A 14295-nucleotide genomic window follows, 5' to 3' on the forward strand; every position below is an offset into this window, starting at 1 on the left:
GGGGACACCGCCAGCCCTCACCCCACCTCCCTAGGGTGTGGTGCAAGACTCACCACTCGGGGCTTCTGCTGGTCCAGGGTCTGCAGAAAGGCCGGGGTCTGGTCCAGGGTGCGCTCGGGGTCACTGGAAATGTCCTCCTCGGACTCCTCCCAGGATGAGGAGAAGCCAGTGGAAGATGCTGAGGACGATGACAGCTTCCTGACGGGCAGGCTGCCGGGGGGCACGGCGCCCGCCTCCTCTTCCGGGCCCCCCAGGTCCGTGACAATGACGGCAGGGATGCTTCCTCCAATGGCTGGGCACTGGCCCTTAAGTTCTGTGGGGGCCACCACCACCTCCCCATGCCGTGGTGCAGGCCCTGACTGCTCCAGGGGGCTGCTGCTCTCTGCCAGCTCTACAGCTGGCACCACTGTCATTGCTGGCCTCCCGGAGGGCTCTGCAGTGCTCAGACAAACCTGCACCCCACCAGCATCGGGGGCCTTGCTCTCCCCGTGGGCTCGCAGCCGAGGTCCAATTCCAAGTCCAACCACTGGCACCGTGGGGCTGGCGGGCCGGGGCCGGGATGGCCGGGGGCTCCGTGGTGGCTGGGCAGCAGAGCTGTGTGCCTGGATGTGTGCCTCGAAGAGCCCCACTTTCTGGTTCACCTGGACGTTGTGCAGCTCCCGTTGAAGCTGCCGTGCCATGTGGGGTCCTGGCTGCCCCTCTTCGCCCCGGCTGCCCCGCCGCCCCCCAGGGCTGCCTGGCTGCTGCAGGGGCTCCTCAAGTGGTGGAAAGAGGAAAGAGGGGCCACAGCGCGGGGAGTGGGGCGGCACAGGGGCCGGGCTGAAGACAGGGAGCGAGCGGCAGCTGCCAGGTGTCTCCGGGCCCCTGGGCAGCACTTGTCCGGGAGGAGGCGGCGTCTTGCTCCGGCCGCTTGTCATCTCACTGTTGCTATTCATCATCACCAAGCTATTGAGTGCATAGCAGTACACGGCCATAGTAGTCAGCCGGGGTGCACAGGGGGGCCGTCGCCACTGCCGCCTCGGCGCTCAGGTTCCGCGGGGCTGCCGACGGTCTCTCTGCGCCGGGACCGGCAGCATCGCCAGGAGGCAAAAGGGGAGCTGGGCTGGATCTGGCCCGCAGCTCCATAAAACAGGACAGCTGAGGAGAGAGAGAAGCAGTGAAAGTAGTTCTGTGCCCTCCCTTAGCTCACCATCCAGCTGTACACACACAGCTGGCCAGACTCTTCCCTTCCTGTGTGCCCCTCCCACCCGCACACAGCCCCAGTATGCCACCTCTGAGGACATGGCCCAGCCCGGTCATCAGAAGGATTTGAGTGAAGGGAAAATCAGGTTTGGGTCCATTTCCCCTCTTCCCTACTCCCCCCTCCAGGTTGCCTGCCGACACAACTGCAGCAGTAGTGTCCAAGAGGACATATAGCCAGAAACAGTTCCCTCAACAGAATGAAGGAGTTAAGGTCAACTGATGTGAACTGAAAGTTGGCACCTTTCAAGTGTTGGCCCCAAAATCTGACATTTTCTGAAGAAAGTTAAAGACTCCAAACAGCTTAAATTTGTCACCTTCCAGTTTGTCACCTATGAACAAGATCAATCTCAGGAAGGATTTCTGTTCAGTGATATATGGACAGTGATATAATGATACAGTCTTCCTACTTGCAGAGTTTTGTATGGTATGGGGCCACATCTCCACTACTCCCCTAAGTTACCACGTGCAATAACACCGCTTAGCACATTTTCATGCATTCCCTGGCTAAACGTGCCTCCCCTGCGCATGTCTGCTTTCTGGGGCATCAACCACTGCAGCTGCCTCCAAGTCACAGCCTGGATCCCACATGCAGAGATGTGCAGTGCCGTTTGTTCTGGTGAGGCTGTGACTGCGTACGTGTGTGAGACAGACTGTGCTTTCCTAGGTGGCTCTCTGTGCCCCTGTATATATGAGGTGCTCTCTGTGCACCTCAGCGTGCCTTCCATCGTGTCTGTTTGCTCCATTGCCACTGCAGCTGCAGCCCCATCCCATGCTGGGGCACGGGAACCCACGAGAGCTACACAAACGCACTGCCCACATGAGTGTACAGGCTTGTTTACACACAGTGCGCTAACTCTGGCTATGCGTGTACAAGCCTTTGGAAGCAATTGTGCACGATGCTGCCAGCAGCAGCCCTGTGTGTCCCTCTGCAAGGCTCCTGGCAGGAAAAATGCCCCCAGGTCTAAAAGCGCAGTCCCCGCTCACTCTGTAACCAAAAGGTTCCCCATCCCTCCAGGCACTGCTTGGAGGCAGCGCTGAGGCTCAGCAGAGCCCAGGGCAATCCCTCTTCGCAGGAATCCCCGGCATCGCAGCGCTCCCAGCACTCTGGCTCGCGTACGAAATCGAGCACCAGCACAAGGTGCTCGCCAGACTTTGGGTGCGGGACAGCCCGCGGGGCCCCGGGGCAGCACCCAGCCCCTCTGCCCGCGCCCAGCTCGCCCTTTCCTTCCCGCGGGGCCCCGCTACCCCCCGGCGCAGCTGCCGGGCGTCCCCCGGTGGAGGGGCGGCCGCGACCCCCCGCTCCGCCGCTTACCTGGGAGCGGGATCCGCGCTCAGTGCGCGCCGCCCGGCAGCTCCCGCCGGCGGCCGCGGGGCGCTGCCGAAACCATCGCCGCGGGCGCGGAGCGCGGCTGCCGGGGGGTCCCGCTCCCTCCGCGGGTCCGGGCGGCTCTCCTCGCCCCGCGGTGGGGCCGGGGGCGCCGGGCTCTGCCCCTCCGCGCTTCCGCGGCCAAGGCTGCGCGGGCGGCTCCGCGCTCCGGCCAGGTCCGCGCCGCGGCCCCAGCGCCCGCTCCCGGTGCGGCTGGAAAGGCGGAGAGAGGAGGAGGAGGAGGAGGAGGAGGAGAGGGAGAGGAGCGGCGAGGAGGAGGAGAGCGGAGGGAGGGGGTAGGAGAGCAGGAAGGAAGTTGTGAGCCTGTCTGGGGTTGAACTCAGCGGAACAAGTTTCTTTTTTTTTTTTTTTTTTTTGCTCGCTCGGCTGGAGGGAAATACTGAAAAAAAAAAGTTTCCATTGTTAACTAAGAAAAAAAAAAACCCACCGCCGCCGCGCTTTGGCCTCTGTGGGTTAAAGATACACGAGGCATTTTCCACCCCCGTCCGCGGCGGGCGGGGCAGGTCCCGCCGCGGGGCCCGGCAGAATCCCCGGTCAGCCTCGGCACCGCCCGCGGGGGGACATCCCCCGCCTCCCCGCCGCATCCCGGCCTCCCATCGCAGCTGGCCGTCGTATTCCTCCCCTGGGCACAGCAGTCGAGGCAAAGGGTGGTGCGGGCGGCATCAGGAATGCAGAACTAAAGGCCACCCGCCTTCCCGTGCACCCGGCTCGAAGGCACCGACTTAGCCCATCCATTTCCCACTGCATCCTCCTTTCCCCAGGCACCCCAGCTCAGTCCTGCTGCTTCTCAGCACGTTGCTCATTCACACGAGCCCAAGATTGGCTCGATGCCCTCCCTGCCAGGTTGTGTGGCTTTGAGTAAGCGCATCCCGTGGAAGGAAGATGACCTCCACACCCCCAGAGGGCAAACACGAGTGTTGTTGGCACATCCACCTGCTGTGGTCTTGCCCTGGGTTTAGGCAAGGCTGTAAGTAACTCGTTCTTGACACTGTCCATTTTGACTCAAGTAGGGCCCCAGAGAGCACTCTCCTGCAGCCCCCAGGCTTGGGTCCTGCTTGGCAGGAGGAGCAGGCTCTTGGCTGGATTACAGCCTGATTTCTGTATCAAGATAACTCATTGGAAATAGTTGTCTGTACGTCAGCACTTCAGGAGAGCAGGATCTGAGATTTGCTCTCAAAGTAATGGTCAAGGTCAAACCCAGATAGCAGTTCTGGAATTGGTCTGGACTGGCCAAAGGAAAAAAAAGAAGGAAAAGAAAAAAGAACAGCAATTTGCCTTGGCTAGGATTTCACAGCTAGGACTTTTCCCTAGAGAGGGAAATTGATGTCACAGCAGATCAGCTTTCTGTAATTAAAGCATAACCTCTAGAGCATAAATGGGGGCAGAGAGGTCTCCGAATTGGCAGAAGGTGTGGATTGCCAATCCCACAGGCAGACAGACAGAGACACCCAAAATGAGCTTATGTTTGTTTTTCCAGTAAGAGAAACACTATTTTGAATTCAGTGCAGGAAAAGAAATTTTTAGACTCTTTCCACTCCAATCCATTTCCTTAGAGTCTGTGCTTGGTCAGGAACTGGTCTTTCATGAAATAACGTGATCAAACTCTCTCAGAAAAGTGACCCTGCTGAGCATAACAACGCTATTCATAGGCACAAGCTTCCCCTGTGTGCAAATATCTGCAGATTCTGCTCATCTGTTGCTCACATTCCCTTGTGTCTGCATACACATGTCAAAAAATAGGAATTGTTGAAGTAAATAAATCCAGGAATACGTGCAGATAAACAGGTATGTTCTTTTTTAAAAACAGCTGTACTGTGCTATGCTGATAGCATCTGCTTGTACTTGCAAGCACTGCTGCACATCTCTGTGTGGATGATTTGACCATTCTTTAGGGTTGTTTAAGAATATTTACACTGCTGTAATCACAACGGGTGCTTAAAGCTGTTTCTTGAAGTCCCACAAATTCAAGCACCATCAGATATTCATCCTATCAGAATAGGACAAAGGAGCAGTGAATTCACTGTGGCGTGTTTACAGATACAAAACTCCCTAAAGGAGACCTGGCCTTAAAACATGGCAGGATTTTTGTCATGTAACAGAGCTAGAGCTGTTCTGTGGGTACTATATATACAAAGACAAGCTTTTCTTTATAATTGAAGTGGCTAATAAAAATGTAAAGAGGAAAAGAAAGTCTAGGGATAAGTCTTTGACTGTTCAGAAGGAGTAGGTACAGGAGGGAAATAATTGTTTCCAGACTGGAGCCAGGCAGCATTCCACATTGTATAGTGAAGAAAGAACAGACAGCTTTCAGCACACTTGTTTCCAATCAAGTGGAAACCAAGTGTCTGAGGTCAGCCTAAATGGAAAACACAAACTGAAACAGGTTGCTAGTCCAATCCAGAGACAAGGATGGAGGAAAGAAAGGAGAAAGGTTTCTTTCACGGACGCAGACAGATGTCTCCGGGCACTAGTACTGCTGTAGTTACTTGATGCTACCAAGAAGTCTTCTCTGTGGCTTTGGCAACGTTGCGTTAGGTGCTGTACAAAGAGAACAAAAGGAAAAAGATCGTTCTACTCTGACTTGCTTGCAATCTCAGTGCATATTCTTTGAGTAAAAGTCCAATTGTTGGGTCTTAAAAGATCTTGCCTCTGCTTAAGCTGTGTTCTTCATTTGAATTTATACTTCCTGCTTCCAAAGAAAATCATTACACTGCTTGAGGATACTGAAAACAGACTGGGTTAGGGCAAGCAGTTGATCCAGCCAACTTTTGTTTGGGCAACTTGTCCTTATTCAGGAGAGTGGAGCCAATAAAATGAACAGGATCTTTCACTCAGGAAGGACATATATACATGGCAGAATGTATTTAGTCTGAAATAAAGCGAGGACAGACACTTAGAGAAGGGCATGGAGCTGTCCTAACTGTGTAACATCTTCCACTGACACACTGGCTATAAGTGTTCAGGGAAAGAAATACCACAGCTGTCAAAGTTAATGGCCTCCCCGCGTCCTTGAAGGGAGATGTTAATTATCATGTCTTATTTAGAAATGGTTGTGCCAAGTGTGCTCCCTGTGGCCCTTGAGCACCATAGGTGGCTCGGCTGGGCTAGAGCTGCTGTGTCCCTGGACCTGAGGCTGCCGATTGCTGCGGGGTGGTGGTTGTTTGTAGGGGTGGCAGGACAGGCCCGGCCATGCGGGATCGAGTGGGAGGAAGAGGAGGTTTGGCTTCTGGTGGGAGTGGTGATTCTTGCAGCAGGAGCCCCTGTGCCCCACTGGAGCCAGGTGAGATGGCTGTTTGGACAGGAGGGGAGATCAACTGCGTGGGAACCAAATATTGGATAGGAAAACATCCAAGGCTGTTTTACTCCTTCCAGCCTCTGCTGTCACCCTAGCTAACATTTTGCTTTGACTGTTGTCAAAGCCTGCTCCTAGACACAGCCCTCCAAGACCAGGGGAGCCCTGGCAGACCAGTACAGTGCTGGGGACCTTCTCAAGCACAGGCAGAACTGTCCTTTGCTATTTTACACACCCTCTTCCTTTGCAGTTTAGGGCCTGGTCCACATGTACTGAACTGAAGAACCCCTTCCCCAGTCCCAGTAACAGGCAAAGAAACCAAACCTAAAGCACCTTACTGAAACAAGATCCTGTACTGCAGAAAGACTTCCATTCCATGGAGAGGGGAGAACAGTTGCATGGTATATACTGGTCATTGCAATCACTTAAATCCTTGAAGACAAACAATTAATACAATGTGGGCTGCATTATAGGACAGAACTGACCACAATCTTCTTAGCATCCATCCAGTTGTAAAAACAAAGCAGAAAAAATCATAACAATTTAATCACAAAATAACCACAATCCTCAAGTACCCTCCTCCTTCCATTCTCCCTTTATTATAAGAACCATTTTTAAAATTATTACTCTCTGTCATGTTTTGGAGTGGTTGAACAAGACAGCCTTCACTGTGGTTCAAAGATGAGTTGTCCAAACTGTCACTGTTCATCCTGTTCAGAATCAGAAGGACCATCAGCATCCTTACAGTGGAAGTCAGTATTTGACAGCATTTCCTCACCAGCAAGTTGAATCTTAAAATCTTGTAAAATATAGAAATACATGGATAAATACAGAGTAATTCTGCAGTCAACAGACTTACCTTGTGTTTATGCCAGTATGACAGAGAACAAATCCAGTAATATTTTAAAAGAAAAAGAGCCACAAAAGACACAAGTAAAAACACAACACTGAACTACTGAAATTTGTGCTATGTTCAGGCAGGCAGCTGTCACAGGCATGGCACACTTCTACCCTGTCTAGGCTGACAGGGAAAATGGAGGCCTGAGAAAACAGCTTTGGATGCTTATCTTGCACCAGCCCTTTTGCCTTCCTTCAGTGGTAAAAGTGGTCAGAAAGAAGCTCTCGGCAGCCTCTAAGCTGGGTTATCTGGTCATTTGCTCCCTTCCCCCTATTGCACAGTAACAAGCATAATGGCAGAACTAAGCAGAGACTGGTTAATATTCCCTCTGCCAGCTCCTGTTCGGGAAGCAAGAACACAGACAAAGGTGCAAAGGCACTCGTAGCAAGTCAGTGTAATTTAGGGCAGTCAGTGCACTGCACCCATGTCTGCCTGAGCTTGTATGTCCACCTAGAGCAAAAGGAACCAGTTTTGTTCTCTGTGACCCTCCTCCACGCATTCCTGCCTGCACCTCACCCTGTGCTGCCCCGACACACACAGTGTGACACAGCCAAGAAAGTCAGCCAAAGATCCTGGCGATCTGTTCCTGGCTCTGCCCCTGCTGTGCTGCGGGGCGTCAGCGATGTGGTTGTTGCCTCTTCGCCTTGTTTTGCCCACCTGTGAAACAGGCAGTACAGGCTAAGACATCCTGTGTCTCCAAGGGTATTTATGGCTGTGACCTGCCTAAAGTTGTATATACACTTGGGGGCTTTGGAGGAAGGGATGGATACATCCTAGACATTCGTGCACAGCACACATATGTGGAGCTTTAGCACTGAGCTAAGAACAGCAGTGTGGCTCACAGGTTTCAGGATTTGCAGCAGGGCTTTGTAGAAATGTTACAAAACTCAGGAGATTGAGATGAATGGATGGAAAATATTATGCATAGTGAATTACTCTAACAAGGAATTACACACACGATACGCAAGAATGTTTAGGAACCCTAGAACAAGCACAGGATGTTACATTTCCTCTTGATGCAATACATATGTGGCAGTGGTACCTTTATTTTTCCCTCAGCTAGTAAACTTCCCAGGATGAAGATGTGAAGGTCTGATGTGAATGCCTAGTTTTATGTCTGGATATTGGCAGCAGTTTCAGTGACACCCTTCCTGTTTTTTCCTGATGCCAGAGAAGAACCCAGTTCTGCATTTGGTGTGTGCCACAGCTGTGGTCCCCTGCACTATAGCAGGGCACTTTGGCCCACGTTTGCTATTTGCAGATTATAGGAATATAAACATATGTGCATGTTTTGGGAGTAACCCATGATTCAGCATAAATCTTTCCTTCTTTTCCACAGACTGAACTACAGGCAGTAGGAGCACATCAAATATGCATTGTTGAGTATATACTGAGGTTCAGTAAAACTAAAACTAGAAAGGGAAATCCTTCCCCATTGGAGCCTGAGGCTTCTAAAAGTTATATCCAGGTCAGTGTTTAAGGAGATAAAGCAATTGGAATTGAAATACTGCTTCATTGCTTTTCCTATTTATGGGTCACAGTTACTCCACCAGACTGTGACCACACAGCCATAATTGGGCAGCTTTGCGTTTGTTTAAGATCACAGCAGGAAAAAGACAAACTGTCTTTCAAGTGTGCAGTGTGTCACATAGACTGTTTTGGAATCAGTAGTTTATGAAGGGGCTGTGAGATTCCACTGCACCTTTTAGGGATGAGATGAACATGGGATCATGAGAAATGCTGTCCAAGTTTCCACTCTGCAATGAGTGAGATGTGTGTTTTGAAAAACAGGGAGAGAGAGGGCACTGAAGAAGGCATAATTAATAATAATTTTAAAGTCCATACTGAGCTATAGCCATTTAATTTAAAATAAAGCATTTTGATTTTCTCCAAGAATCTATTTTTGCTCGTAGTATAATAATATATTTTAAGGATTTACCATAATATTGCTATGATGGACAGATGTTTAACTTTGTTCCTATGACTGCGAAAGGAAAAAAGCTGAGCTCTGAATGACTGCAGAGCAGTTTAATAAACTGGCAGATCTAGGTTGATTTTTCATAGTTTTGAATAGCTAAAGCAATAAAACTATGAAAATATTCCTAAATGAAGCTGCCAGACAGCAGAGCATTATCTGTGCTGTTTTCTATGTGTAGCACTGTTCATTGCCACGCAACAAATCGCAAAGGTCAGCAGACCCTGACCCTGAAAAGCAGCTGTGTTATAGCAGCCACTGGAAAACACCCGTCCTTGCACATAGAAGTGTTCCAAGCAAGAATGTCTTTCCCAGATAGATGGAGATCCACATGATGGATCATGCTTTTCCTCTGAACAACTAGAGGTAAGTAAAGCCCTTATGGAAAGATGGGTCCACCTAGGGAAATTTTTAAGCTGTCACAGGTTTCTAACACATGCATACAAGTATGGCCAGGCAGAATAAGGGTGCACTTTAATAGCCCAAAACGCAGTTTCTCCAGCCCCAACTAACACAGAGCCTTATCTCCCTGCTGCCCCTTGCCCCAGCCCTGGAGACATCCACTCCTGCAGCTGTGAACTGCTTTCTGAGCTGCCTCCCCAGTTGTGGATTTGATCAGCAGACTGAGCAATGCAGCATAGTTTTCCCTGCTGTGCTCCCAACTCCTCTGGCTGGCATGCCCAGGACAAGCCTCCCTCTTGCGCTGCCTTTCCTCTTCCCCTACCCCCTTCCATCCCCCTGCTTATTTCCAGGTTGCTTCTGGATTGGCAGAGTTATTTATCTCGGAGAGGGCACTTGTCTAAGGTTTTTAAGTCACCAATACAGACTACAGAGTTTCAGTTCGCTGGCATTTCCCATTCTACTACCATGAGCTCTCTAACACCAGGCAGCACCACAGTTTGAGTTTTCACCTCTGTGTAACTAAATTGAAGAATTTAAGCCCACATTTAGGTGCCTGAGTAAGAAGACAGATGTCAAGAGCTGGGATGATCCTTCACATGTCCATGAAGTTTGCCACTCTTCACAACTCTCTGCTCTCCAAGTAAGGGGTTCCTCATCTTTCTTCTCCTTTGGAAAAGGTGAAAGATATTTCATGGTCTGGCTCCTTTAAATTAGGCCTCTAAAAAGACGCTACAGCTGGGCAAGGTGAAGATATGGCCCAGAAAGGAGGTCTTAATCATCCATTTCCTATCTTGCTGAATGGGAAATGATGAGCTAGACTGTAGCATTAATGGTTTCTAAATGTTATGTATTTTCTCTCTGCTTCCTGCTGGATGGGGTCTAATACCACAGAGTTCCAGCTGGCTGCTCTTTTCTCCCCAGAGGAATTACCTATTTGTTTATGTAACTTAATGAGATACAAAAGCAAAGGCAATAGAGGAGAGACATGGGGCCCGCAGGTCCTCAGCAGAACTCCTGTGTTTACTTGCCACTTGTTCTTCACTCCTTTTCCATCCTTTGCTCTCCTTCTTTCTGGGCACACCTATAGATCCTGTAGCCCTTGTTGTCTGAACCAGATCCTCCCACGAGCTCCAGCAGCACCATTCTGTAGGCAATGTAGGACTTCAGGCCAGCCTGAGCCAGGCAGAGATGGCAGAAGATGGTGCTGCAGAGGGACACGGCAAAGAGGCTCAGCTGCTCCCTGGAGGGATCTCCCAGGCCTGCCTCCAACTGGGCCTGCACACACCCACGCTCTGGCCACTCTGCCCACAGGCTTCTGCTGTTTGAGAAGAGTAGGACTCGTCTGGCAAGTGGGACAGAGAGACACCTGCCTGGAAAGAAAGAGCAGAGAGATGGGAGAACCAGGAGAACTGGCCCCAGTGCCAGGTGAGCTGCCTTACCCTCAGAGATGGTGGCTTCTTGAGGCTGGCAGTGTCTCTTCACCCCTTGGAATACAGCCTGCACCCCCAGCTGAAGGCAGTCGTCATTATCTTCACTCCACTGGGAACAGACTGAAACTGTTTTTCTTCAGGGCTGTTTTAGGAGAAGCAGGAAGAGAGTACCCGGACAGAACACTAAGAATTAACTTTACAAATGTGTCTCCCTTTGACAAAATGTTTGATGTTTGCCAGTTCCTTTATGTTCTCTCCCACTGGCTGAGGACAGCCTTGTCCTGAATAGGAAAACGGGAACAGTGCAAGAGCACAGATGTCTGACATCTTCATGTCTTCTGGCTCAGAGAGAGGGAGATTAATAAGAGCTGCCAGAGAAATGCCTTGGAATGACCCTTTCTGATAGGAGAGACAGTATCCTGGAAACACCCATCATTTGTTGGCAGAGACACTCACTTCATTCCTTAGCTACACAACAAAATTTCTTTAACTCTTCTCAAGGTCATTTTTGGACTGGATTGCAAGAGTTTTATGTTAAACAAAAACAAACAACAAAAATCCACCAAAAAAACCCCAACCACTTTGTTTCGTTCTGTTTTATATATCTGACATTCCCTAAAAAGAACAAAATGTTGGAACAATTAAATATTTTCCTTTTTTACAGCCCTATCTTTCATTAAGAGACAGTTTGCCTAACATCTCTTCTTCCCTGTGAAGATGATGGATGGGACTGACTGAAGAAGACTTGCAGGACCCAGTAAGTGAGGTGCCATTTGCGTCATCAGCAGCAGTGACCACCAGGGAATCATCTGCCACTTTTACTGTTTCAAAAGGAGGAGGAAGAATAGAGCAGGCTGAGATTTATTACAGTTGGTGGAACAGCCTCTGAAGTTACACAAATGGAAATCTGTATTATTTGCAGGAACAGATTCTATAGGAGGCTGTCGGGTTAGGCAGGGCCCTGTTTGTGAAAGAAACATCACATGAGTGTACTCTGATGTGAAACCTCCAAGAAAGACAGTCAGAGGCTGTCTTAGCAATCAAGAAAGGGGTGCATCAGTGATGAGCCAGGGAATGGAGTTCATCAGAGCTGTACTGCTCAGCAAGCTGGGCCCAGTTCTCCCCTGGATATCATCCCATTGTAGTTGCTGGAGAGACAATGGAAGGGACTTCAGAATAACACATCAAACTCTAGTCTTCTACAAATCAGCTGCCATTTTGCTGCAGCCACCTTTCCTTCACACACCTGAGACCCCTGGAGAGCAGTGGATGAACTCTAACAACTAATAAAATGCCAGCCATCAGATTTACTGCCTAAACAGTAATCTCAAATGCAGAGTTCTTTTACGTGGCATCTTCCACTTCCCAGCCCCTGGCTTGAAAGCCCTGAAGTACCTGCACTATCACATTGCCATCCTCTTTCCTAGGGAAATTGCACTGGATGGAAAGTGACAAGTAAGCACAAGTTTTGTGACTCTCAGGAATACTTCTGAAAGTTGAGAAAAGGAGAAAGAGAGGGCCAAAATGCCCATGTTACTGGTAAGTGCCCTAGCAAGTGTCCCCAGAGTTCCTGAGACACATGCCAGAGACTCTTTTACTGCTCAGCCTCACTGAAACTCCTAAACTGTCAGGGGTTTAATGCTCCCTACATGCCACCTCCTCAACTCCTCTTCATCAAGCTGATGGACAGTTCTGCTCATGGGGAAACCTGTAGTAATTCCATGGAAGCCGAAAGACTCAATCTTACAGAATTACAATCAGACTGTGAGGATTTAGTAGTGAATCTGACAGGGACAGAGAGAACTAGGGGGTTGGGGCTGTCCTAAACTAAGTTGTTTGACCAAAGATTTGGTAAGGTCTTTCCTTCTTGTTCCTTTCTGAACACAATTATTTGTCCCAGTAGTTAGATTCACACTTTTTCATGTCCAAACTAATTTCTTTCACATGATTAATCAGCAGCTGGAGGCTGGTGATGTCATGGACTTTGACATTAGGTTGTTGTCAAATATTACATTTCTTTTTTATTTTTTTTTTAATAAACAGCTGCAGTGATGGCTTTACTGGCTGGTGGCCAGCTGAGTCTCTGCACAGAAATGTAACACTCCTTGCCTCTGTTTTCCCATATTCCCCAGCTTGTTTGATCTCTACTGGAAAAGCTGACTTCCATGGCAAGACTCTTAGTAGCACCTACAGTTGCAGTGCATCCAAGAAAAATATATTTCAAGGACCAGGAAGTCTTTAAAGCCTTAGCAAACCAGGGGTTCATCTCTTTTCCCTCGGAGGAAAAGTAGTGCGGGGGCAGCTTCAGTGTACCAACGTGATTGGACAAACAGATTTTCATTTCAGATGGAGGATGAATGGAAGGAGGTTGGAGTCCCTCAGATGAAAGTTGTCAATATGAACACACATTTCAGTTGCACTTACATGGAAACAAAATGTGTCTCAGCTTTTGGCTGGAAAAAGGATGATGATTTTTGCAAGAAGAGTGCAGGACAATTTACTGTTCGTGAAATTTGCCTGGCCATTGTTAATAGATGTCATCTACCAGGTTTACCAGAGATGGGTGATCCCTGAAGTCAACACTGCACTCACTGCATTTTCAGTTAAAAACGCTCATCTTTTTCTCCGTCAAAACTGTGCTCTCCCATTCTTAATGCTTAAATGATTCTCAGAAGTTTTTTTCCCCTCAAGTTCAGGGTGATCTAAAACCATTTGCCATTTACAGTAAGCTGTAAAAGGGGAAGGCATTCTCTAAAAACTTTGGGGTTTTTTTTTCAAGTTCTGTCTCCAACAAAGTATCAGTTTAAAAAGCCCACACCTGGTCCAACTACTCTCAATGACAAATGCTGTCTTTGAGAAGGCAGTCTTGATGGATTAGTTTTGGAATAACTCTGATGGTTTAGTTTTCATTTTAACTTTCAAACATTTCAAAGTGTTTATAATTCACTGTGAGCACAAATGTTGGTAAGTTTTGGTTGGTTTAGTTTAATTGAGACATTAGCTGTATTGCAGGCAAATGGATTTGGAGTAGCTATTACAGTACTCAGTTTTCCAAATCATTACAGAAGGATGAGATTACAGTCAAATATTTTATGTTAATATGCTTAAACATTCAAAATTATGGAAGCTTTTTCATCAGTAAATGCAAAATTATTGCAGCAATTCTGAGTATCAGCAAGGTTTGAAAGCCTTTAATTAATTTTGGTTACATTTCAAATAATCTTAATAATTTCATAATAATAAAACAGATAATCCCTGGGAAGACTCATATAAATTGGATTACATCACACCTGAAATAAGTTTTGGCTCTTCCTCTGTCATTTAGATAATCCATGAAAAATCCCCAAAAGGCTAACAACTGTAGCAGGAAACACAAATTAAAGTCTGCATATGTTACCCTGTTATGCCCAAAGAAAAATACCTACTGATTTGAATAGCCTAAGGACCAGATCTTGTACTGTACACCTAAATTAGAAATTAATTTGTCTCTGGGATAGAAACTTACCAAGTTCTCTCTTCCAGAATTCAGTTCAAAATCCCGTCAGGCACTGTTTCCAAGGAAGTACTTTTTTCCACACTTCCTATTTCCACTTGCACTATTCAAAGATTGAAAGCAAGGATTTACATACAAGGTACTAAATAGTCTACTGAATTCAAATCAGTTTCCAC

At 48.3% G+C, this 14295-nt stretch overlaps 2 protein-coding genes across 2 annotated transcripts in view; one reads left to right on the plus strand and one right to left on the minus strand.

The window, feature by feature from the left end:
• The window catches only part of ITPKB (inositol-trisphosphate 3-kinase B), a 68445-nt gene extending 65729 nt beyond the window's left edge, over nt 1-2716 (minus strand). Inside the window, exons 1-2 of the mRNA XM_050316020.1 lie at nt 2555-2716; nt 54-1137 (exon numbers count right to left, since the gene is read on the minus strand). Coding sequence (XP_050171977.1) covers nt 54-974 — 921 coding nt within the window. The 5' untranslated portion in view covers nt 975-1137; nt 2555-2716. The remainder of the gene's footprint in view (nt 1-53; nt 1138-2554) is intronic.
• The window catches only part of LOC126640324 (protein stum homolog), a 224107-nt gene that overhangs the window by 120758 nt on the left and 89054 nt on the right, over nt 1-14295 (plus strand). The gene's annotated exons all lie outside the window — the stretch shown is intronic.

Source organism: Myiozetetes cayanensis, unplaced genomic scaffold (assembly GCF_022539395.1).
Source record: "Myiozetetes cayanensis isolate MyiCay16 unplaced genomic scaffold, myiCay2020 scf2-11, whole genome shotgun sequence".
NCBI classification, from domain to species: Eukaryota; Metazoa; Chordata; class Aves; order Passeriformes; family Tyrannidae; genus Myiozetetes; species Myiozetetes cayanensis.